This window comes from Eublepharis macularius, chromosome 17 (genome assembly GCF_028583425.1).
Source record: "Eublepharis macularius isolate TG4126 chromosome 17, MPM_Emac_v1.0, whole genome shotgun sequence".
NCBI classification, from domain to species: domain Eukaryota; kingdom Metazoa; phylum Chordata; class Lepidosauria; order Squamata; family Eublepharidae; genus Eublepharis; species Eublepharis macularius.
The window spans coordinates 18,358,484-18,382,300 of record NC_072806.1 but is presented as its reverse complement, the minus strand read 5'-3'; the positions used below and the strand labels follow the sequence as shown (position 1 = coordinate 18,382,300).

General features: G+C 45.2%; 1 protein-coding gene across 1 annotated transcript; it reads right to left on the bottom strand.

Moving 5' to 3' along the window:
- Positions 1-836: 836 nt before the first annotated feature.
- Positions 837-23,722, bottom strand: KIAA0753 (KIAA0753 ortholog). Its single transcript, XM_055001572.1, has 17 exons — positions 23,607-23,722; positions 21,809-21,925; positions 20,493-21,087; positions 19,829-19,935; positions 17,997-18,059; positions 17,368-17,586; positions 16,649-16,838; positions 13,513-13,727; positions 13,142-13,311; positions 11,480-11,572; positions 9,775-9,871; positions 8,820-8,903; positions 7,801-7,926; positions 6,265-6,346; positions 4,914-5,034; positions 3,880-4,104; positions 837-1,776 (listed from the first exon to the last, which is right to left on the bottom strand). Exons 2-17 carry the CDS (start codon positions 21,923-21,925, stop codon positions 1,659-1,661), a joined length of 2,622 nt encoding a protein of 873 aa, XP_054857547.1. The 5' UTR covers positions 23,607-23,722; the 3' UTR covers positions 837-1,658.
- Between the last annotated feature and the right edge of the window lie 95 nt (positions 23,723-23,817).

The following is a 23,817-nucleotide window of genomic DNA, read 5'->3' as shown; positions in this document are numbered from 1 at the left end:
AAGAAACTGGGCTGCAAAAGGTGACCCACAGAAGCTGTGACCGTCTCCAACCAGGCTTTGAGAGAAGGCAAAATCAAGCCCAGCATATGGAAGAGGGACGAAACCGTGCTCAGGTGCATCTCATGGGGACCCTGTCTCCTCCTCGCTGAGAGGTCCCAGGCAGGAAGGTGGTTTTGTGTATTGTGGCCAAAGTGATTGTAGCTCCTCCCCAGGCGCTCCAGGAGGCAACATCTTTAAGAATCTGCAGATGTCTTCCCAAAGAACAGCAGGCTCCAATCTTGCAAAAACAAGGGACACCTAATATCTTTGCAAGCTGGAAGAAGGACACTGAAATGTTTGTGGAGGACGAGGGCTTTTGCATGACTTATAAGTCAGGGTCCATAACTGTTCTGAACTGGAAAGACCCAGCTGCTTTTATCCACAGAGCCTTGATTAGGCAAGCCTGTGAACTTTTTAAATCCACACTGCTGTCCTCCATAAGTAGAGGGCTTTCATTTACCCAAACATCCAAGAGCCTGAATATTTTGCAGTGCGGCCAGGGATTAGTATGATAATGAACACCTGATCCGATTTGAAAATATTACCATACAAATATAAGCATGCACATCAGTATATGGAAATGCTTGTTTAATATTTTGTTTCAAACAAAGTATTACGTTTACAAACCCGCAGTGCAATCCTAAGTACACTTAAACCCTTCCAAGTCCATTGAAAGCAATGCACTTAGGAAAGTGCAACCGTCCATAGGATTGCATTGCTAATGTACAAAACCACCCATTGTCTCTTAAATATTACTTGTATACAAAGAGGGTTATTAAAAAACTGAGAATCACACATTAGTAAGATAAAGCTTTAATATAAACATATTTTAAAATCTTATTTGAGTAATCTTGTGTGTCTTCCTGAGCGCTGGAACATTACCTTGATCACAGGCCAAAGAAGTGGTTGTCAAAAGGTCCATATGGCAGCTGCTGGCCCAATGCAATCTTCCCTTTGTGCTCAAAGAACAAAGCAGCCACAGGGGCCATGAAATGAGACAAAATCAGCAAATGGAAGGGAAACGGAGGTCTTGCTGGTACAGGAAGTATTTCTGTCACAAAGCATCCAAGATCACACAAAGCTCTAAAACATTCAGGCCTCTGCAGGACCCTGCCCCACCAGTGTGGAACTGAAGACTCCTGGTTGGAGATCCTGCAAACTCTTCTTGAAAAAGTGGGGGGAATATTTACAGGGCACTCTGAAAATACAGTCCAGCTTTTCTGGATCTTCAGCCCCTTCACTGCAGCCCCAAATAGTTGATGAAGAGGGATTTACTCACAGAGTGTTCTTGGACAGATGGAGAACCCAAAATGCAGCCAGTGGGTCAATTATGTACCATGTCTTTTGCAGGCATTGGAAGTGGTGGTGATGGGGTGAGAGCCAGTTTAAAAAAACACACATTGTCATTCACTTCTTCAACATTGCACCCAAACAGCTTTGTCACACAAGGCACGAGGGAAACTGGCACAGGTATTGCCACATTCTCTCCCTGAGATATTGCCTGCATGAAGTTCAGGCAGACCCAGAGTGGAAGAGTCCTTCTTTGTGGTGGCAGGCCCAAGGCTATTTCTTCAGAACAGGGACTGCAGTCTGGGTTGACATTCACAAAAGGAGCATGGTTATTCAGCGGCCTGCAAAAACTCAGAAGTAAAAACGGCTTCTGCGTAATCCTCACACAGGTCTTGGACCTCGGCTGCGACATCTGCCAGGGCTTCCTCCATCAGTTCCCCTGCCAAGCTAAAGAGGCAGGAAAAGAAAGTTCAAAAGCCAAGACTCGATTCCTGAGGTTTAAGCAACCAGCCCCACAAATGAGCCCAAGACTTCACAAGGTGAAGAGGAATTCAACTACTGTCTGGTCACTGGGGCTAGCCATGCCTTGCTTAGCTGGCAGTTTCCCATTGATTTACTTCCTGCATGCTTGGGAAACATCCATGGAGGAACCAGGGCTGCATCTACACATCACTGGATATTGCACCACCATCACATTATACCAATCGTTCATAAATGGATTACCCTAGGCGAGCAAGCCAATCCAGCCGAAAATTATTGCTGAAGCCGAACAAAAGTGCAGTTTTCAAGGATGTGTGGATGTAGTCCAGGTGTATCTGCAGCGGGACAACCATTTATCATGGGGCTTAAGGCATTCCACCTTGGCCAGGGCTTCCACTATGACCTTGCTCCCCACCTGGAATCTCTCATATAGCCAAGCTCCTCTGAAGGTCTTCCGCCAGCAGTGGCCCAGATGACCAATTTATGTAAGAGCCTTGCTGGAGCACACTGCTCCAGTATCCTGTTCCCCCTACAGTGGTAAGTCGAGTTGCCAGGCCCCTTTACCCTCCTGGTGGGAGAGGGGGGGGGACCTGTCACTCACTTTTTTATTTGCTTCATTTTTTTCAGCGTTTATCATATACAAATACAGGAGTAAAATCAGCTGTTTCGAAATACATTAATAGTGTTAGCAACATTATATGGGTCTTTTGATGCTTATCCTGTTCCAAGGGTTGTGCAGGTTGTTGATAACTCTCTTAAATCACGGAGCTTCGGCATATCTGATGAGTTTTCAGGAAGTTAAAAAGCTAAGTTATGTCCCTATTGTCATAATATCACGTTATTTCCAAATGGATATTGTGCACCTCCGTTAGTGTGTAGATGTCTCGTTGAACAAAGTTTTGTAAGAATTATAGGATAAGCATCTGGTATGATTGGTTTTGTGGTTGAATGTCCTTCTTGTTGATATGTTCAAAGAAGGGTATCTCTTTTTCAGTAAAGTTAGTTGATCTGGGGTAGATACCACCTTCTGAGGTCCCTTTCAGCGCGGCGCAATGATGTCACTTCCAGGAGAGATACTATCATGCCTGGTGGCAGGCATGCTCCCACTCTTCACAGGGACATGACATTATCGCACCAGCAGGGAGCTCATTCCCTGAGGCCTTCCCCCCCCCCCCACTGGCCAGGTGAATGGCGGCAGGGGGTGAGGCTGGGAGTGGGGGATCCCTACCCCAACCAGGGAACTGGCATCCCTCGTGGTAAGTTAGAGGCTCCAATAGGAAGCATCCCAGCATTTGTGAGGGAGATCCCTTCACAGCCTGAGCCCCTTGAAAACTTCATTTAAAACAGAACAAAAACAAAACACAGCCACATATTTCCAGGAATCAACACATTCCAGATAAATCCAGATGCACGCCCCAGGAGAGGCACCTACACATGCACTCTTGCCCTGGCCAGTTCCTTTGCTGCTGTTTCCCATGCCCTTAGGGCTGCTTAGTCTTTCCTCTTGGGGGATGACAACACCAGCAGTGGTAAGCAAGAAGGGAAGGAGCAGAAACGGATCTGGAGACTTGGGGGAGGTGGGGTTCAAGAAAGGGGCAATCAGCTTAAGAGGAACAAAAGCGTGAAGGGTGGGCAAACAGTCCTGCCTGGACCACTTACAGGTGTCAAAAGGGGAACTTGGCCAGGCTGGGAGAGAGAAAAAGGACCAAGAAAGCAGCTGAGAAGAGTTTGGAGTCCCAAGTCTCTCTTAAAATTTGCATGGCATGATTTCTTGCAAGGCATGGCGCACCACCTGGTGGCACCGCAAGGGACTGCAACAGCTTTTTATCCCCCTGCCCCTGAACCACAGGTGTACTGTGAAGCACAGGGAAATTGCAGTTCAACTTCCTTCCTGAGTGGCCATGACTGGTTTGGAAACTCAGCACAAGCACACTTTAAATGGCAAGCTTTTCACATCTGCACACCAATGGGAAACCAGAAGGGCTGCAGGGCACTTCCAAGGGGCACATGGGAGTTAAAATAAATGCAACAGATCTCATGATGGTAATCTCTCCCAAATCTTCCATTTACCTCTCTGCAATCTGCCATGGATTGAAGTTTCCCACCTCCTCATGGGACATGCACTTAAGGTGCTGCTCATACCGAGCGCCATAATCACAGATGCTTTGGAGCATGTTCTTGGGTACAGAGAGGAAGGTGCTGGGTTGCTTCCGCTGAGAGACATCCCAATTGGAGGGCTGTGTGGTCCAATTTCTGGGCTCTAATCGCTCTGGTTCCGTGTCCTCCTCAACAGCACTAGAAGCATGGAAAAGAATCAGAGCTTCTTCCTTATGTTAACGGAAGTGACGCAGTTCAAGGCGAGATACTGGGTTAACATTGCCCAATCAAGATGCAGAATGCACTGCAGCTCTTACTACATCCCTCTTTTGTCCCTAACTTCCTCCCTTCAACCTTCTTTCCTCCAAATGCCCATCTCTTCCCCAATGAATTCTATCCCTTCAGAACCTTTGGTTCAGGAGCCCCATCTCCTGAGCCGTTAGAGAAAACTAAAGGAAAAGGAAAGAAGGGAGCTAGATACCTGTGTACATTTGGTGAGGGGTGTGTGATGACCCCAGAAAGCAAAGCTGTTCCGCACACAGACATCTCTCAGTAAGCCTGCTTGGAAACAAACCTCACTGCTTTTTTGTTTTGTGGACACAGAGCTTCATGTCCTGTTCATGTGACTTCCCAGAAAGCATCTGGCTGGCCACTGTTGGAAAGAGGATACTGGACTATGCGGATCTTGATTTTATTTTCTGCTCTGTTTTGAATCCCTGCAAATAGTGCTCAGCACCTTCTGTCCCTGATCCTGATACAAGCTTTTTCTCCCGTTCGCTTTTAGTCCCTCGTGGAGCTGGGTACTGCTGACATCACAATGCCTCAGAATCTTTAGAATATTTGTGAACATTCCATGACATCATGGCTCCTTAAACCAGTGGTGATGGGGAGGGACCTGATGATAGCCATGTGGCCAGTTTTCAGCACTAGACAGCGAAAATGCCTTTAATCATTCCTACTAAGCATTAATTATGTGGCCACGATCTGCTCCTGAATTTCCTACTTACTTTGCGTCCAAGGGCCTTTCTAATACAATATCCACTTGTGTCTGGTTATGACCTTCTGGCTTCGTTATCTGGATGGGATGGGGAGCCCCAGGAGATTTCTCTCTTGCTGCATTCTCTTTCTCTAGGAGGTGCAGAAAACAAAACAAAGTACTTTAATGGGCGTGGAGAGCTCCTAACACTGTTTGTCCACCAGTGATCCTGGAGAGGGAATGCATCCTTCTCTGCAAAGAGACTGTAAACTGTTTGGAGAGGAATCTAGGCAAATTCAGTAGCTCTTCTCGAGATATATGAACACAAGCCCTGGAGATACTGACAAATTGTATTTATTTTTTTAGGTACATTTTTATCCCACCCTTCCCTCCAAGTAGCTCAGGGCAGTATAGCTCACTCTCCCCTTCTTATTTTTATCTTCTCAAGAATCCCTGCGAGATGTTAGACTGAGAGAAAGAGTGCTCAGACCTCAGTTACCTGGCAACCTTCATGGAAGATTGTGGATTTGAAGCTGGGTCTCCCAGTCCAATACTCTAACCACTAGACACACTGGCCTTTTCTTGCCCAATACAAAGAAGTTGACAGAAATAGCCAAATGCAAGGCTACCGTTCCTGGGCTCTGCCTGGTATAGTGAGGCAGCTCATTCTAAGATCTCTTTTCATGCTTGCAGCATGCAGCATAAATGCATCAACAAACAGGTACAGACTCCACGCATCTAATGAAGTAAACTCCGATTCATGAAAGGTCATGTTGGAATAACTTTCACTAGTCTTTAAAGGGTCCACTTAATTTTGCTGCAACAGACTAACACGGCTCCCCCTCTGGCTTTATTTTCATGTCAGTCAGGCTTGGCACAAAGGTATCCATCTCTTGTGCCCACAGGCATTCTGTATATGCCCACATCATCAAAGGAGCCAATCTGCCATAAGCTGTGAAATCAGCGCAAGAAATCAAGACTCTTCCTTCTAAGTTTGAGTGTTAAGTGGCCTTCATAGCAGTAAAATGCCTTCACCCATCTGTAGAAGCACAATGAATACAGAGATGGTGGGGGATGGAGCATCCCCTAACCTTTGTCTTTCAGCACTGAAAGTGGTCATGCAGGTGCTCGTGGGGGAGACGCCGTGACTCAGTGGCAGTGCATACGATTCTGTCTCTGGCATCTCCAGTTAAAAGGATTAGGTGGCAGGTGATGGAAAAGACCTCCACCTGAGACCCTGGAAAGCTGCTGCCAGTCCAAGTAGACATTACTGACTTTGATGGACCTATGGCCTGATTCAGTATCAGGCTCCTTCATGTGTGTGTTCACTTCTTGCCACCTGATCACTAGCCAGCCCTTCACACTACTTGCTTGCCACTCACCCCTTCTCTCTTCCTGGGCCCAGAATTCAGGGTCAGAATAGATGATCTGGTTATACCTCCTTCGCACTCCCTCTTGGTAGCTCTTGAACACATGCAAAACACAGGCAGGAAAAAAAACTTGATTACTCAATGAATTGTAAAGTTGGGTTTTTCTAGACTGGAGAAGAGCTGACAGATGTGGAGAAAGCAGAGAGAGAAAGCATTTTTTCCCCGTCTTTCTCCTCACGCTAGAATTTGTACTCAATAAAGTCGATGGGGTAGTTGAAAGGAAATATTTAAACTGATGGAGAACAAACCCATCAATCATGATGGCCAAAGAGATCTTCCATGTTCAGAGGCAGTATATCCCTAACAGTGCAATCCTAAGCAGAGTTACTCCAGTCTAAGCCCATTGATCTCAATGGGCTTAGACTGGAGTAACTATTATTAGGATTGCTCTGTAAATACTAGTGGGGGCGGGGGGGAAGAGAACAGTGGAAAGTTTTGGACTCTCTGTCCTGCTTGCGTACTACCCAGTATAATCGACTGGCCACAGGATGCTGAATTAGATAGATTCTTGGTCTTATCCAACATGGGTCTCTCTACTACAGGATATGGGATAACTCTTCCTTTGATCAAGACATCTACAAAAGCAAACACTCTCCTATTTCCCCTATTTCATATTTATGAAGCATCCACCATATCAATTTAGAACAGCTACAGCTTCCCAAATTGAATTGAATTGGTGAATTTTAATTTAATTTATTACATTTATATTCCACCCTCCCTGCTTTCGCAGGTTCAGATGTGGCCAAAGTCATTATAGAACTGAATGCAGATTGCACTAGTCTAAAATTCACCCAATCCCCAACCTCTTGTTAGGACACCAGTAGGACTGACTCTATTGTTTTTAAGAAGTCCTCTCTGGATACACCCTGGCAGGACCAAGGACACGTTCAAGGCAGAGCACGGCACAGCATAAGGGTCTGTGGCAGATATGAGGCGCTGCAGGATAAATATGGGATTCTGTACTTTAGCAAAGTATACAGTACAGCCCTAACTAGCCAGCCTGTTCTGCCTTCCCACCAACATAGACAGCAACGCTACCTCCTTTCCTTGAATGAGAAAAAGGTGACAGTCGGCTTCTACTGATGTGGGGTCTGTACTAGCAAACGGAAGGCTGCCAGGGAACGTCCGCATGTCAAGGACTCCTTATGCTTGCTTATGTTTTGTTTTCAGCTCTGTATCAGATTTCTGCTAGTTTTTCTAATTTCTGTGACCCTTCCCCATTGTATGGTTTACTGACTGTCCCGGCTATTGATTGTATTGGCCTACAGTGTGTAATCTGCCTTGAGTCTCAGTGAGAAAGGCAGACTATAAATAGCACAGATAGACCAACAGATAGAAAATCACATGGCATGGAGAATTCTGCTTCCCCCTTGCCACAGCCTGGTCAATTTTGTTCTGAATGATCCCCCTTACTGAGCTGGCCTGCTGCAGAAAAATGAATCCATTGGCGCAAGTCAACTATTGACAGACACCAGAGCAGGAGCATACCTCGATCTCCTCCATCCTCTGAAGCATCCTCTCCAGATCCGGGGTGCCGAGGGCAGGCAGAGACTCATGCTCTGTCTTCAGGCTCTGTTCCAAAAGGCTGCTCAGGACACTGGCCTCAGCTGCAGCCTGGCAATTAAACACACAAAGGAGGCACTTGCAACGCTTTAAGTAGTTATTTTAAAAATTACTATCTAGACAGATTGGACACACACAGAACAGTGCTCTCAAAGCAGCTAGTCACTGTCCATTAGGAGAAGTGATCAGAAGTGGAGTCACCCCCTCTCACATACACACCCCAAGTTCAGATCAAAAAGCTAAAGAGATTCTCTGCCCATGGAAAGCAGCTAATGCCAAGAGAGAGCAGCTTGTCTGGGTTCACCCAGACAAACACATGGCCAAGGCAAGGTTTGAACTGGGAACTTCCCAACTCATGGCTCATGCTCAAAACCACTACACTCAGCTGCCTTCTAAGTAAATAATATCTTATACATGTTTTCCTTGTAAGGAAATCTACATAATTCTCAGGAAATTGGTTCCTAACTGAGGTCAGAGGATGAGCAATTCAATCCTGAACATGCTGCGTAAAAGCAAGTTCTAAGTGGCATTCCTAACCTTCCAAAACCCATACTTGTTTAGCTATCAGCAGCTGCCTAAACCACCAAGAAAAGCCTTGGGCCACTTTTACCTATGTAACTACAACCTATGAAATGGTGGTCAAGTCAGGGGGGTGCTTTAAACTGATTCCAGGGGGCAGCAGTTTCCACACTGCAGCTTACCACATAACTGGTTATCTTTACCACCACAAGCATCTTGGAGATCTGGTGGGGGGATGAATTCAAGACCAGGATGAAAATCCTACAATGCACGTGGCCAGTGGCCACCACATGGTAGACATTTCATGCACACGGGTCATGCCACATTTTAAAAAAAACGTAAGCAGGCAGAGCTACACAACCTTCCCCAGGCACTATCAAGCACTTCCAATTGTTCTCTGGCCCTTTTAGCGTAGCACATCTTACCTTCCCGACATCTTGGGTTGGCATCTGGCTTTCCAATAAGGGTTCCTTCAAGCGAATGTTTCTTTCCAAGGAGAGATTCACCTTCTGATGAAACAGACGCATGGAAATGATTGTCCGGTTCTCTGGACACTGCGTTGGCCCAAACCGATAGGAAGGCCGACAAGATAATCTTACAATTGATCAGCGTGAGTCACTTTTACAACAACTTCTTTGCAGTGCGGGACCAAGGAAAAGGAACCCCAGCAAACGCAAACCAGTGTGACTGATTGCTGGGCTGCATGTGGGAAGCTTGACTTAAAATATCTGTGAAACTCACTGCAGAGACCTTTGGCCAAAGATACTGCCTTTCAGGGAGTAGGAGTGCCTAAAATGCTGCTGAGTGACTTGGAGGAAAGGTGAGGTAAACAACCTGAAATCTGGAATGTACAGATAAGTAGCCAAGTTTGGAGAAGACACCAAGTTATTCAGAACAGTTGCAAACCAAAGAAGACTGGAAAGAACTCCAAGAGCATGCATAATGTAGCAGTTGTCTCTGACAACGATCTGGAACATCCAGGTTTGAATCCTTGCTCTGCCATGGAAGCTTGCTAGGTGATCTTGGGCCAGTCACACACACAGCCTAACCTACCTCACATGGTTGTTGTGGGGATAAAACAGAGCAGAGGAAAACTGGGTCCCCATTAAGGATAAAAGTGGGGTATAAAAGGAGTATATAAAGAGGATCTCTCCAAACAAGGTGAGTGGATAACAACCCAACAAACAAGGATAAAGCAATGCACATCAGGGCAGAAAAAAACTTAACTTCACTGATGGAGAACAAAGTGCCTGAGACTGACCAGGAAAGAGATTTTTGGGTCATGTTAGGTCTTTGAAAATGCTGACTTCGTGTATGGCAACGGTGATGCAACAGTTAAGCAACAGCTATGCCAAACCAGCAAGTTCTCCCACTGCTTACCTGAGCTTTCTCCAAGAGGGGCTCCAGCCGCTCCCGAATCTCTCTCTCCATCTTATCTAAGATATTCTTTGGAGAGGAGCCATCAGCCCTGTGAACACTGCAGTAAAAAAAAAAAATCCAGTACTTAACATCAACTGATTTTCTGGTCTTCACCCATCTCACACATTGTGCACACAGTAACAAGCTAGGCTCTAAAATGCACAATGAGCAAAGAGGAACCAAGTATGCAGTCCAAACTAGATGTTCAGCAGTTATCCATAATGAGCAGCTGTAGAACCAAAATGTGCATCACACTTAAGCATAGGCCTTTATGTGTCAGTTTTATCTATCTGCAGGTGGGTGGCTGTGTTGGTCTGCAGTCAAAAAGCAAGATCTGGATCCAACAGCACCTTAAAGACCAACTAGATTTCCAAGGTATGAGCTTTCAAGAGTCAAAGCTCTGGTGAAGGGAGCTTTGACTCCTGAAAGCTCATACCTTAGAAATCTAGTTGGTCTTTAAAGTGCTATTGGACCCAGATCTTGTATGAACTGCAGGTGCTGCAGTCTGGTAGAGAGTGACTAAAACTGAATCATCATCACATCATCAACAGATAGATATTAGCGTTCCCACTCCTACCCCCAGGAGTCAATTCTTTCTCCCCCAGGTGCAGGAAGAATAAATAAAGATGGAGCTGCTGGGCTCCTGGGATCAAGAGCTCCAACGCCCCCAACCGGCAGGCCAAACATCACAAGAGTCGGGATTTGCTCTCTTGCAGATTCTCTTCTCCTGCACAACCTGCATCTTCTTCTATGCCACTTCTGAAGTTGTACAGAAACATATCAAAGATGAAAACACACAGGACGCTGCCTTACACTTAATCAAATCCTTGGTCCGTTGAGGTCAGTGATGTCTACTCAGGCTGGCAGCAGTTCTCCAGGGTTTCAAGCGCAGAGCTTTCACATCACCAGTACCTGCTATTTTTAACAGGTGATGCCGAGGAGCGAACCTGGGACCTTCAGGATGCCAAGCAGGGGCCCTACCGCTGAGCCACAGCCCCTCACCCAGATAATGACATGTAATGCCTGAGCTAACTCTTAACAGAAGATAATAAAGTCAGGCTGGTGAGCAATAGAGTACACTTTGACCTAAAGATCTGTACTGAGAAGAGACTGTGGAGGCGGCGGTGGGGGGGGGGGGGTGGATAGCACTTTTTGTCGTTATTTGGCTTTGTGTAGGAAAAACCAGGGAGAGTGGTGGAAAGCCTTCTGCTGTGTCATCATTTCACCTTGAAATGGGAACAAGGAACCACAAAAGAACAGGATGGGTACGTCACCTCGTGATGAAACCTCCCCATAAAGAATGCAAAATTCACCCCTGCTTCTGCTTCCATTTCCAGTTGGGATACAAAGCCCACGGCATTGCAGCACATTTCACACTTGGGCCATCATGTCTGAAGTAATCAAGTCCCCTCGTCCTTCTTGGACACAGGTCAGACTTAGAAGCCAAGTCCAGCCCAAACATGTCTCAAGTGAAACATCTTTTTACTTACACAATCCACTGCAAATTTAGGCTGATAAATACGTATAAACTGGGAAAAAGAAAAACCTCCACATGTACCAGCTCCATGTCCTTTTCATGGCAAGGAAGCTTTGCTTCACTATGGTTTCTGAAATGCAACCACTGCAAAGGTGCATAAAAGCACTCAACAGGCCCTTCCATGCCAACCTGACAGCTGTTTTTTCCATGGCTCGTCTTCCCTCTCCTGTTCTCTCTCTCTCCAAAATGGTCTCTCTGCTTTGAGGACTTCTATCTGGTCGCCTGCAAGGAATTGTGGGAAGAGATGTGTGGCCATTACTGCAGTCCCCGTTTTGCATTAACAGTCAAAGAACTTCTGCATCACACAGAACAGAATTTCTCAAAAGAAAGGAGCAAAATGCTCTTGACTGAAGAATGTCTACTTTTGGAAGACCTGCAGTGAATCCCCAAGCAACGCATCCATCTAAACCCAATGGATTCCCTTCAAAGGATTTAGAAAGGTGTAACTTTGTTTAGGACTCCACTGCCGGTCACATAGAGATTACTTGCAAAGGGCAGGAATTTCCTACACAATCCATGCGGTTGTTTAAAACACAAAAGTGCCTGGATGCATCTCTAGCAGCCCCAAGTTTTGTTATCGGACTGACATTCACAACAGAAGTCTGGTGATCTTAACTCAAATTTGTTTCTTACCTGCGGCAATCTGCTGTGGAAATATGGCTCTGTTGAATACACTTATTTAAATAGGTTACCTAACATGACTGAAAAACAGGCGTTTGGAATAAACCTCACAAAGCAGTTTCCACAGAACACCGTCAGTTTCAGAACTAAATGTTACAGACTATGTTTGCCTTCCCCATACTGGTGGATTTCATGAATGCCGGTTGGTTCCTCAAAAAAATATGTATGTTTTTTGTATCCCATATAGAAAAACACTGCTCCGACGATCAGCACTCATCAGATTTTCCAGATTAAGGATCTGGGTTAATGGAATCAGGCTACAATAATAATAATATATATATATTTATATATAATAATATATCATTATATTATAATTATATAGTATATAACATATAATAATTTATATTCTCTCTCTCTCTAGGGGTCATTTCATAGAAAAAGAGCTGGAGGAACTCATTAGCATAACTCATTAGCATATGCCATGCCCCTTGACATCACCAGAAGTGTGTCATTAGCATAACTGATTTGCATATGCCACACACCTCTGATATCACCTATCCTGGCTGTTTTGGACCCAACCTTGGCCATTCAGGGCCAAAATTGGGCCCAAAATGGCAAAAAGGGGCTGAAAAGGAGCCCAAAATGGTCAGGATTGGGCCGCTGCTGAGTGGGAGAGTGATCCACCACCTGTCAGAGGCCCGATCTGGGCCGTTTCAGCCCCAATCCAGGCCAAAACAGGCCCAAAATGGCTGAGACTCAGGCGGGCGGGGCCACCTGACATGTGACCTCTTTGGGGAACTGCCGGAACTGTGTTCCTGCGCGTTCCCCCTCAAAATGAGCCCTGTATATATCCCATTCGTACTAAATTGGAAACTAATAAGTACAATGAACCACATTTAAAAACAACTTTCCAAAAACAAAAAGGCAAAGAGAGATACGTGACATGTGGCAGGGAACCAAGGAAGGAAGAGCCTGCAAAGACCTGCATCACAAGGACAGATATCCAAAGGGCATGGAGCTCCTGAAGGCAGAGTGTGCATGCATGCACACACATAAATACACAAACACCTCCAGCATAAGGTGCAAGAAGCAGGTCTGGAATGAGCCTATTACTAGCCAAGTTGCCTAAGTGGTCCTGCCAAGAAAGACCTTGCAACAATCCTAACCTACCGTTGAGGTGAGGCTAGAGGGGAAGTGGGGTTGGGAGGCACCCAGGGGATCCGGCTTTCTCGAACAGGTGGTTTGGTCTCCTTGAGTCGGAATGCAATAGTGGTGTCCTGAAACCGGGTGTGCTTGGCTTGAGGCTGCTCAGCTTTTGGTCTCTGAGGTCTACAGCTTCCCTTTTAGAAACAAAACAATCCTTTTTCAGGAAAAGAGAATGCTTTAGAGGTTTTCCTTAAAACAGCAGCCACCAGAATGTTCACGTCAACAACCGTAATTCTGAACAGCAAGACATTACATTAAAGCGGAGATTGTCTGATAGCACCTGAAATTAAGCTCAGGGATGCAGAGGAGGAACAGCACTGATGATATGTCCTTACCTGATGTTTGGCAGAAAACACCACTCCTCTTTTCTTCAGTGGGGAACCTTTGAAACCAGAGGACATTTTCACAGGCCTGGGTCTCTGCAAATCCTGCTGTCTGGCCTGAAAAGTTCCATCCTGCCCTGGAGTGGGCGGATTCTCCTGGGCTGTTGTGCTAGAGTGCTCTCTTATCTTCTGTGGTGACCTCATCTCTCCAGTCTGTTGGCGGTCATCTAAAAGCAATAATCACAATACCAGTTTCAGTATAGAATTAGGAAACTCTCTGATGCCCGCCTGAGTGACTCCTGTGCTCAAAAATAATCAGAGAGACAGCAAAAGCAAAACAAACACACTTTGAGTCCTTCGTCTCGCCTGGGACTAGCACATAAATATGAGTCACAGAAGGACAACAGTTCCACCTAAAAGGAGGTTCTGCCATGGTATATCTCCCATCTGTGGGCTCTCCTGTGGCATCAGACTGGCCATTTTTGGAAACAGGATGCTGGACTAGATGGACCACTGATCTGATCCAGTGTATTCTTTAGTCCTTGCTACTGCCAAAGTCCTCCTTTATCAGAGACTAGAATTAAGCCCTTTTTACATTTGGAGGGTAACTGCACTCAGTGGCTTTTCTTAAATGAAAGAAACAAATGGCAAACCACAACTCAGAACTCCAGAGGAAGACTGATCATCAGCTTCTCAATGTAGCTGAATGAGAAGGGGTGTTTACAGCAACCAGGGGGACAGGTGGGTGGTGATGAATAAGAAGATGTAAAAACAGCTGAGTGAGGAGAGAAAGAAAAGTCTGCAAAGCTACTGTCTGTAGAACAGAAAATCAAGTTATGGCTTCTCTTTCTGGGCACACCTTGGGGTAGTGAGTAGTCAGGGGAAAATAAGAATGACCAGATCCAACCACAAAGGTCACATAATACCATTTTTACTGAGATCAACTGAAATAACACAATACAGTGTGCAAACTTTCCAGGCCTCTTCATCAAGCTGAAGTGTTCTTCAGCCTGAAGAACTCTTCAGCTTGATGAAGAGATCTGGAGAACTAGAAAGACTGCACACTGTATTGTGTTATTTGGGTCGGTCTCAATAAAAATGGCTTTTAACTGTTGCTACAGACTAATGTCGCTACTTACTTGTTTTGTCTAAAATGACTAGGACCATCAACTAATTTTTCAGTCAACGCATTGCCCGATATTAAAAAAAATATTCATTGATTAAATGTAGAAAATCATAGTGTTGCCTAACCCACAATGGAAGCAAGAGGCTTGTTTAATCCTGCAGTTCAGTGGGACACCTGCAAGAAGGACTTCAGCCCAAATCAGCACAATCAGAACTGAAAGCCATGCATAGTTAGTACATTGTATCTAGATCAGGACAACCAAGTCCAAACTCCACCTTGTCATGTAGCTCACTTGGACTAATCCGCCCCCCTCTCTGTCTAAAACCTACCTCAACTGTGCTCCAACTAAAAATAATCTCTGGTATATTATATATACACAATGGCTATCATGTTTTTAGCTCTGCTCTCAGTCTTTTAACAGGACTGCATGTTTTGTTTGCTGCTAGACAGACTTTTGATTGGCTGTTTTTTGCAATAAGATGCTTCCATTTGCAATAAGATGCTTCTTCCTTACAGAATGCTAAAAGTGCAACCTGACACCAGCACTATTTTATATCTTGTATACTTGCTCACCATTTTACACAAGATACTCACAATGCGATGCTGGCCTATGACCTCTTCTTCTTCTTCCTGCTCACCATCTTTTTAATATTCAGACTAACAGCCCTGAAGAACTTGAAAGTGTGCACATTCTTTTGTTATTTTGGTTAGTTATAATAAGAGGTGTTACACAGCTTTTATTTTGGGATTTTATTTTGGACCAACGGAGCTATATGCAACTCTTTCCTACCTCAAAGGGTTGTTGTGAAGAGAAAATCAGAGGGAGCACCACAAAAGCCACTGAGCCCCTTTCAAGGAAGGGCTGGTTAAAGATAATACTTTTTAACACCCACCCACCCACCCACCCACACACACACACACACACACACACAAAAACAATCATCAGATGTATCAACTAGGGATGTGCAATTTGTTACATTCGGTTTAAAAATATACCCCCAAAATACCTATTCAGTATTATTTGGATAAACCAGTATTCATATTCACGAATTATCCAGATATATTCAGGAATATCTTGAAATCGTATTTTAAAGGTTGCAGCACCATGTTTTTCCTTCCTTTGCACGTTTCCCAGGCTACAGGAGAAGGAGGGAGGGAGGCAGTGTTACTGTGGGAGTCTGTGTCAGTGTTGCTTGTTTATAAGCCACTGCCAGGTCTGGCTGCCTGCCTTAGTACTACTGGCTTGTCAGTTTAGGTAATGGGGTTCTCTGGTTTGACAATGGTTTTATTGGGCTTGCATTAGCCATGGGTTCTGCCTGGCATCTGTGACTGACACTGGTTCTGTTGGGTTTGTAACAGTGTCCCTTGCTTCAGTTGGGGGCTCTTGGGATTCTCTGGTTTGGCATTGGTTCTGATTGGATTCTCTGGTTTGATGTTGGTTATGTTTGCATCCGGAGGCTTGGCCAGTGTGGTTGCTTTTGTGCGTTTGACTAAGCTCTTTTTTACGGTTCTGTCTTTGACCTGGAGAAAGGATTGGATAATGTTTCTTCCCCAATAGGAAATAATGGAGAATGGCCGGGGACACCATTTTAGGGGCCCACAGAATTGAACCCCTTAACCCAACAGACTTGAAACTTGGCAGGGGGGGGGGCTTTTTTTTTTTACAGGCAGGACTAGGTTCCCAGCAATTTTAGTGCAGTTTACTTGAAAAGCAGCCCCTCTAACCTCCCAGAAAGATTCTCCCATAGGGAATAACAGAGCTGAATATTTTAATATTCCAAATAAAACCCGAATCTGAATACTACACCAGTATTTCTGGATCCAAATATTGGGAATGCTGAATATATATGGCATTCCGTATACACAAATCTGGAAAGTGCTGATTTTCTTTAGTGCACAGCCCTAGTATCAACACAAGAGTACACTGAGTACACTTCTGGCCATAACACTTGAGCAGAGATGTTTTTTGTTTCTATAAAGCAAGACCTGTGGAAAACAGATGTCAGCTGTTAACATACAAACCGGTAAAATCTTGGCCATCTTCCTGGTTGGAAGGGAGAAGTCTTCTGGCTACTGATGATTTGTTTGACTCCAATTTCTTCTCTTTCCTTGGCACCTTGTCCCTGCCTGATGGGAGTTCAGCCTGAGATGCAGAAGGCCATTTCTTCCCTTTCCTGGGTGACTCTTTTTTGGCCAGCAACGATTCCAAATCCTGCCACCACAATTTTTGTCTCTCATTAAACATGCAAGGCGTTAAGTGCCATTTTGCACCTTGTTAAGTGCAAAGCTCAAATACTTTGACCTTTGCAATTGTCAAAAAGCCTCTTAACACCCTGCAGGAGAAAAAAAGTCTGCCTTTATTATATATTCTCTGCTACAGGATTTGAGAATGATCTCACTTAGTTCAGCCCTAAGGACAACATTTAACCTCCATAATGGGCATTTAACAGAAAAATGTGTGGCAAAAGAACACACTTAAGCAAGTTTTCATAAAATATTCATTTGTTAACATAGCCCCCAAAAGAGTTCATTATAGTGGGTTTGGTAGCAGCAGCTGCTGATGCTTTGCCCGCCTCCCAACAATAGCTCCACACTCTGACAGCTACAACATATGCTTATCTCCAAGGCTTATCTGTGTGGGCCATGTTATCTCTGTAGGATAAACAGATCCGCTCCCCAACCTGTCTGACACTGCCTTGAAGCAATCGAATGAAGAAAAGAAACACTCTATCCCCCATCACCTCTATTTGCAGCAAAAGATCTATGACGACGTCAGGAACAGAGGAGTCCATCTCAAGACGGGCAGAGCAGAGAGACAGCTGCCGGATGAGGTTTCCCAGTTCCTTGTAGTGGGCAGGAGTCGGATGGTGCTCTGACTGGTTGGCAAAATGAGCAGCAAACACCTGCAAGGCCCGGACTGCGCCTCTGTGAGCTGCTGCCAGTCTGGCCATGGCTCGTGACTGCATCACAAAGGAAGGAGAGGGAATCCTTGAGTTGGGTGGACTCTGTCCAGAGACTAGTGTCAGCCAGGCTAGCTATGAGAAAAAAAACACTTGCAGGCCCCAGTTTTTAAAGCACTCCTTTGCTGCAGCCTGTGCCACAAGAATACTTTGTGGGAGGCTGGATTCCATGCTGATGCAACAGCACTATGGAAACACAGAATGTCAGAAAATAAAATGGCTGGGCTCATAATGCCCTTGCAGAGGTCTGTGGTATCGCTGCACTTAGAATACCATGTAAAGCTCGAGTCATCCCACCTCAAAAACAATTAGTGCAGGGACTGGCATAGAAGCTCCCGGCCTCCAGCCCAATGAAAATGTAATTCCCTGCTCCATATTTCTCAATATCCCCTGGGATTTTCCTCCCTCACCTTCTTTGTGTGTTTGATTTTCTGAGGACTCAGCTTATCCAGATCTTCTTGGATTTCTTTTACCTATTCAATAACATATTACAAGCATATTAGCTTAAATAGATCAAGACATTTCTAAGCAGTCTGCATAGCAGAGAAGCAGAGTTTAGATTCAAGAATCCTGGTTTGTGATTTGTGACTATGTGATTTAGGGTCACTAGCTGTATTTCAAGTCCATACAACACCTCCTATTCAGCACTTTGCATTTAGAGCCCATTCTTTATTTAAACTATTTATTCCATTCTCTGTTAAAAAATTCAAAATCCCAAGACAGTTCACAACAAATCATTAACACATGTCTCAATAAAGGAGAAAGTGATCCAGAATAGAAATATATACAGAACAGGTTTAAGCACCAGCAAAGATTAAAACACAGTATTTTGCTAAAAAGGATCAGAAAAGTATACCAGTTGCATTACACATTAACAAGAAAAGAAAATCATAGCCAAAAGGGAAAGATGTATAAAAATAGTAGCAGCAAAGAGCATGCCAGGGGAGACAAAACATTCCACTCAACACCTGGATAAACAATTGCAACTGTTCCTCACTGCCAGTGCTTACAACTTTGCGAGCTTGGAACCAGGTGAACTGCTGGGAAAATGGAATTCTAAAACTGAGGACCCACCACTGGTTGCCGCATATTTTAACTCTGAAGGTTGATGCATACAGAGGCCTCTGCAGAAGGATCATCTGCCAGGCAGATATATATGGGAGCAGGAGCTTCTGGGAAAAGAGGTGGAGGAACTCTCAAGAGGGAAATGAGGGGAACTGATCTATGTCTGGAGATCAGGGGGGGGGGGCACCAGACACGTGAGTATTTTCAAGAGGTGCCGGAACTTGGTTCCACTGAGTTCCAGCTGAAAAAAAGCCCAGTCTGTAAGGCCTTAAATGGGCAAAGACAAGGGTAAGATCAACCACTTTGAATTGTGCCCAGGAACAAACAGGCAGACAGTGCAGTTTTCTTAGGACTGACAAAGAGAATTCCCTATTGCTTATGCTAGACAGCAATCGCATTGCCATGCCTTGCACATGGACTAAATCAACAGCAGCCTGTACACAGGCTTTCTCTGTGGTGGCCCTACCCTGTGAAATGGCCTGCCTGAGGAGGTTAGGAGAGCCCCCACTCTCCTGGCATTTGGCAAACGATGCAAAACCAAATTATTCAAAAAGGCTTTCTACTCATATAGGAAGGCTGAATGGTAGAGAGGGGGGTCACAGATGCTTCGCTAATGAGTTGGGACCCATGGACTTCACCACTATGTTGTATTGGATTCCTGCTAATACTATATCTTTGTAAACCTGAATCTCTTTACCCTATGGCATTGTTTATGGAAATGTTCTTGATACTGAATGTACTAATCTCACACTGTGTAATCTGCCTTGGGTCTCAGTGAGAAAGGTGGACAATAAATGATATAAATAATAAATAATAATAATCATCGTAACTAACTGAAGTTTCCAAACAGTCTTCAAAGGTTGCCCCACCAAAGCATGCTGCCATAGTCTAACCTGGATGTGATCAGAATGTGAATAACTGTGGCTGGAGCTCACTTTTCAAAGAAAGGCCATGGCTGCTGCAAGGTGCTACAAGCCACAGGGGAGACCTGAGTGCAGAGGAAAATGATGGATCAAGATGGGTAGCCATGTTAGTCTTTTTGTAGCAATAGAAAAGAGCAATATGAAGAAGTGAGCTGTGACTCACGAAAGCTCATACCCTGCCGCAATTTTTGTTAGTCTTATAGGTTCTACTGGACTCTTGCTCTTTTCTAGAGGAAAATGAGAAACACTCTTGCCTGTTGCTGCAGCACATACAGCATTCGTGCAGAGCGCGCAGCATGCTCCTGCCTCCAAACATGGACACGGCGCTCTTCATCAGGGTCCAAAGTTCCTGTACTTCTCTCTGGGAAAAAAGTAGTTCCAAAAAAGTGATGGATCTGGAAGCACTTATAATCATGAGGAAGACTCACTGCAGAGGGCATGAATGGCCTACATGCACACAGGGCTAGCACATCCTCCTCTGAAAGATGTGCTAAATGCTCCTCTGCACCAGTGGAGCCGGACTTACATTTCCAAGCACTATGCAGGAAAACTTGGAGCACATTTTAAACACTTGCTCATTCTAATACGGAAATTGTAAAACATTTTATGCAACATTTATGGACATTCAGAGCTAAAACACATCAGCCAAGCTTGCTGCTAATACGGCCATGTAATCTATCATTCATCTGGTCCGTCAAGCCTCCGGGGGAAACAGGCTGCATGCCCAAAACAGAATCATGTGCTCCTTCCATCCCAGCCTTAAAAGGTTACCAACGACAGTAACAGAGATGGACTCTGCTGTAAGTCCTGCACTCCGAAGCCTCCCATGCCCAGGAAAAGGAGCCCTGGAGATGGGATGAGATGGGATGAAGGACTGAGACTTTGCCACTGACAAAACAGCAGCTTTTGCCACCTCACCTTTTTTTGCCAGCTCTTCAATTTTCTGGATGTAGTTCTGTAGCTCCTTTTGCAGCCGCCTGACCTCCAGAGCAGTCTTATCTTCCTCCTTTCTGGGCCCAGGTCCTGGGTCATGGGTGGGGGGCGAATCAGACAAAGCAGCTTTCGACTTGATCCGATTTGGGGTATAGAGGTAGACTTTGGCTCCAGAGCTGGTTGTCTCCAGTTTGGAACAGTTGCCAAGCTGGTGTTTGTCCTTCTGGAAGAGGTTTGATGCTCTTGGCCCTGCAACACTTTCACATTCCTTCCTTCTGGCCTGCCCAGGTTCTGCTGGGTGCACTGGGGCAACCTTGTTCTCTTTGATCAAATGCTGCCTCACTTGCTCCTCCAGATGCCTTCGCTTCACGTCCCTTTTGGCCAGCTGAACAGCCAAATTGAGCTTCTCTTCAGATACAACGGAAAACTCAACAGAGTTTCTGAAATCCAGTGCATCGCCAGCACCTTGATCCTTCCTATTCTCAGGCTGCTTCAATTTTTCTATTATAATTGGACAGGGGTTGGTGAATTGGACAGCCAACTTCCCTGGCAGCGCAGGAACATTCCGACTGAACTGGAGCTGTTCCAAACATCAAACAACATTGTCTAAATCCAGGTTTTGTTTCCAACCAGCACATTCAAGAGAGTGACAGAGGGGGTTCCAATAGGTCACACCACCCCCATGGTAAATCACCAACCTTGACAGATGCCAGGCTAGCTTTGTCTTGAAATTCCCAAGGGAAGTGACTGCAGATATACATACTCATAACCTGAGCCCATTCAGCTTATGCAGCCTTAGCCTTTGAAGATTTCAATTTTAAAAAACACCAACGTAGAACAAATCTCATCTCAGTGGTTCAATATCACTCACAGTGAAGGAACGCAACACCATAACAAACATATCATGTTGGTCCCATCATGTTCAGCTGGAGTTTTACATCTCTCTATCATAAACTTCTGCAACCCTTCCCCATTTGTGAGTAAACTTGAGCAAAACTCCATGGAACTCGAAACACCACAGCAAAATACAATGTGTATTTATCATATACACAAACCAATGAGGCCCTTTTTGACTTGGCTTACTAGAAAACAGAACTGAAGGCACAATGTCTGTGCAACACATTTCTATATATTCATGCCTGCCCCATATATACAAGCTTTTCTCCCAAAAGCTATTACATTGATCCATGTCAGCCAGAAGGCAGCAGGTGACTGTAACAAATGCCTGTCACCAAAAAAACGACCAAGAAGCCCATAAAACAAACCCTGAAGCAGAAAAGTAGGCAGAAATTGCACAACACCTGGGTCTGTAGAGGCCTTGCTTCACTTTTGCCTGGCTGGGGCAGGGAGCTTACAGGCACACAAGCTGCTGTTGGTTTCCCTGGTCCCTTCATGCTTGGCAGGCAATTTATCGTCATCTATGAAAAAAATGTTGCTGAAACACTGACAGTCAGCTAATGTTAGAAATACTGCTGATACATACACTTCTCTGCTTATGCTTAAAGAATTTTACAGTTTAACAAACAGGCAAAAACACCTAAGTTGGGGCCCCAATTTCCTGAACATGTCTAGAAGCACAGGCCATTCTTATGAGATGCTGCTCATGTATGCGTCTTTTACGATAGGGTGAAAATAAGTAACGAAGTATAAAGGAGGACAGCCTAAGAAATTCTGCTGGACTGAACTAAGGTGGACCCGTCTAGTCCATCCCACTGCCAGTTGAAGATAAACAGATATTTTGGGGAAGCTCATAACCAGGCTAAGAAAGCAACAGTCCTCCCCAGTTGTTTTTTATCCATACAGAAGAGGATTATTTCAGCAAATATAGCTTTTCTTACTCCAGCTTAACCAAGCAACACCGGTTAAAGTTCCCTCGTCTACATGATCATCCAAAGGATCAGGAGCCCCTTTACATCTGTCCTCAATCCCTGATTGGTATCTAACTGCATCGAACAGCCACTCTGAGGAAGAGTCAGAAGAAGGTGGCATGTAAAAGCCCCACAGTCAATGAAATGGCACCTCCTGCCATATTCCTGGCACCTCCAAGGCCAGCATATGACAACAGGGGCTGCTAGTTGCTGCTGTCTCTCCTAGATGAAAACAGCAGACGTACAATGTCACAGGCTGCTGAGCTGGCTCAACAACAAGAGGGTCAGAAATATCTCTTGACTTGCAACACTTTGTCAAGGGAAGAGCTGTCTGTCTGACACAGATGAGAAACCATAGGTCAGAAAGGCGTATGATGGGCAGGTGCTGCAAGTATAGGGCTGTTCATCTGCCTACACTCTTATTTAGCTTGGGATGTTTACAGACAGAATGGAAATTATTCATGCAGGAATCTCTGTCTCCCATGGTTTTAGTAGAACTTCCATATCTAGAAGTAGCCTAACTCTAAGAGTATATAACAGAAACAGACAGCTAGGAAGGGCTCCCTCCATCCCTAGCTAACAAGCTCCCAAAGTTATATTCAGAACAACTTCTCACTTGGAGGTCTCTCAGATGTAGCCTTTGGTACAATAAGAATATAAAAAGAATCAGACCAAAAACAAAATCTTATGCAGAGTGACTCCAGTTGAAGCCCACAGAAGCCAATCATCTTAGATTGGAGTCTCACAAGATCACACAACCTGGATGTTCTAGCATCCTGCGCCTTGCGATGACCAATCAAAACGCATAAGAAGCATGTGCTTTGCCTCTCCCCAATGCTCCCCCACAAGTGACATTCAGAGGTATCCCGCCACTGGACTCCAGTTAAGGGTTGTCGTTGCCAGTCTCTAGGTGGGGCCTGGAGATCTCCTGGAATTACAACTTATCTCCAGGCGACAAAGATCAAGTTCCCCTGGAGAAAACAGCGGATTCTATGGCATTACACTCTGCTAAGGTCCTCCCCAAATCTTGCCCTCCCCAGGCTCCGCCGCCCACACTTCCAGGCTTTGGCAACCCTACTCCATCTCCTTATCGTGGCTAACAGCTATAGCTTGACACAGCATTAACGGATCTAGGTCTTTATAGGAGCCTTGCTAAACCCGGGGGGGGGCACCCAATCCAGCCTCCCGTTTCCAGCTACAAGCCTCCAAGCGGGTCATGAAAGCAGTTTACCTCAGAAGATATACTACCCCTGAACAGGGAAGCTCCATTTGGCCATTGGTCTCCCTCCACCTCAAACAAGAGGGGGCTTGAGAAGGACCGAGCGGAGCGACCCAGCCAGGCTTTCTCTTATGGAACTCTCACCAGGCCGCTGCCGCCACTATTCTGCCTCCAAGCGCGTATCCTAGCAACAGCGCACCACGCGGAGGACGCCGGGAAACGG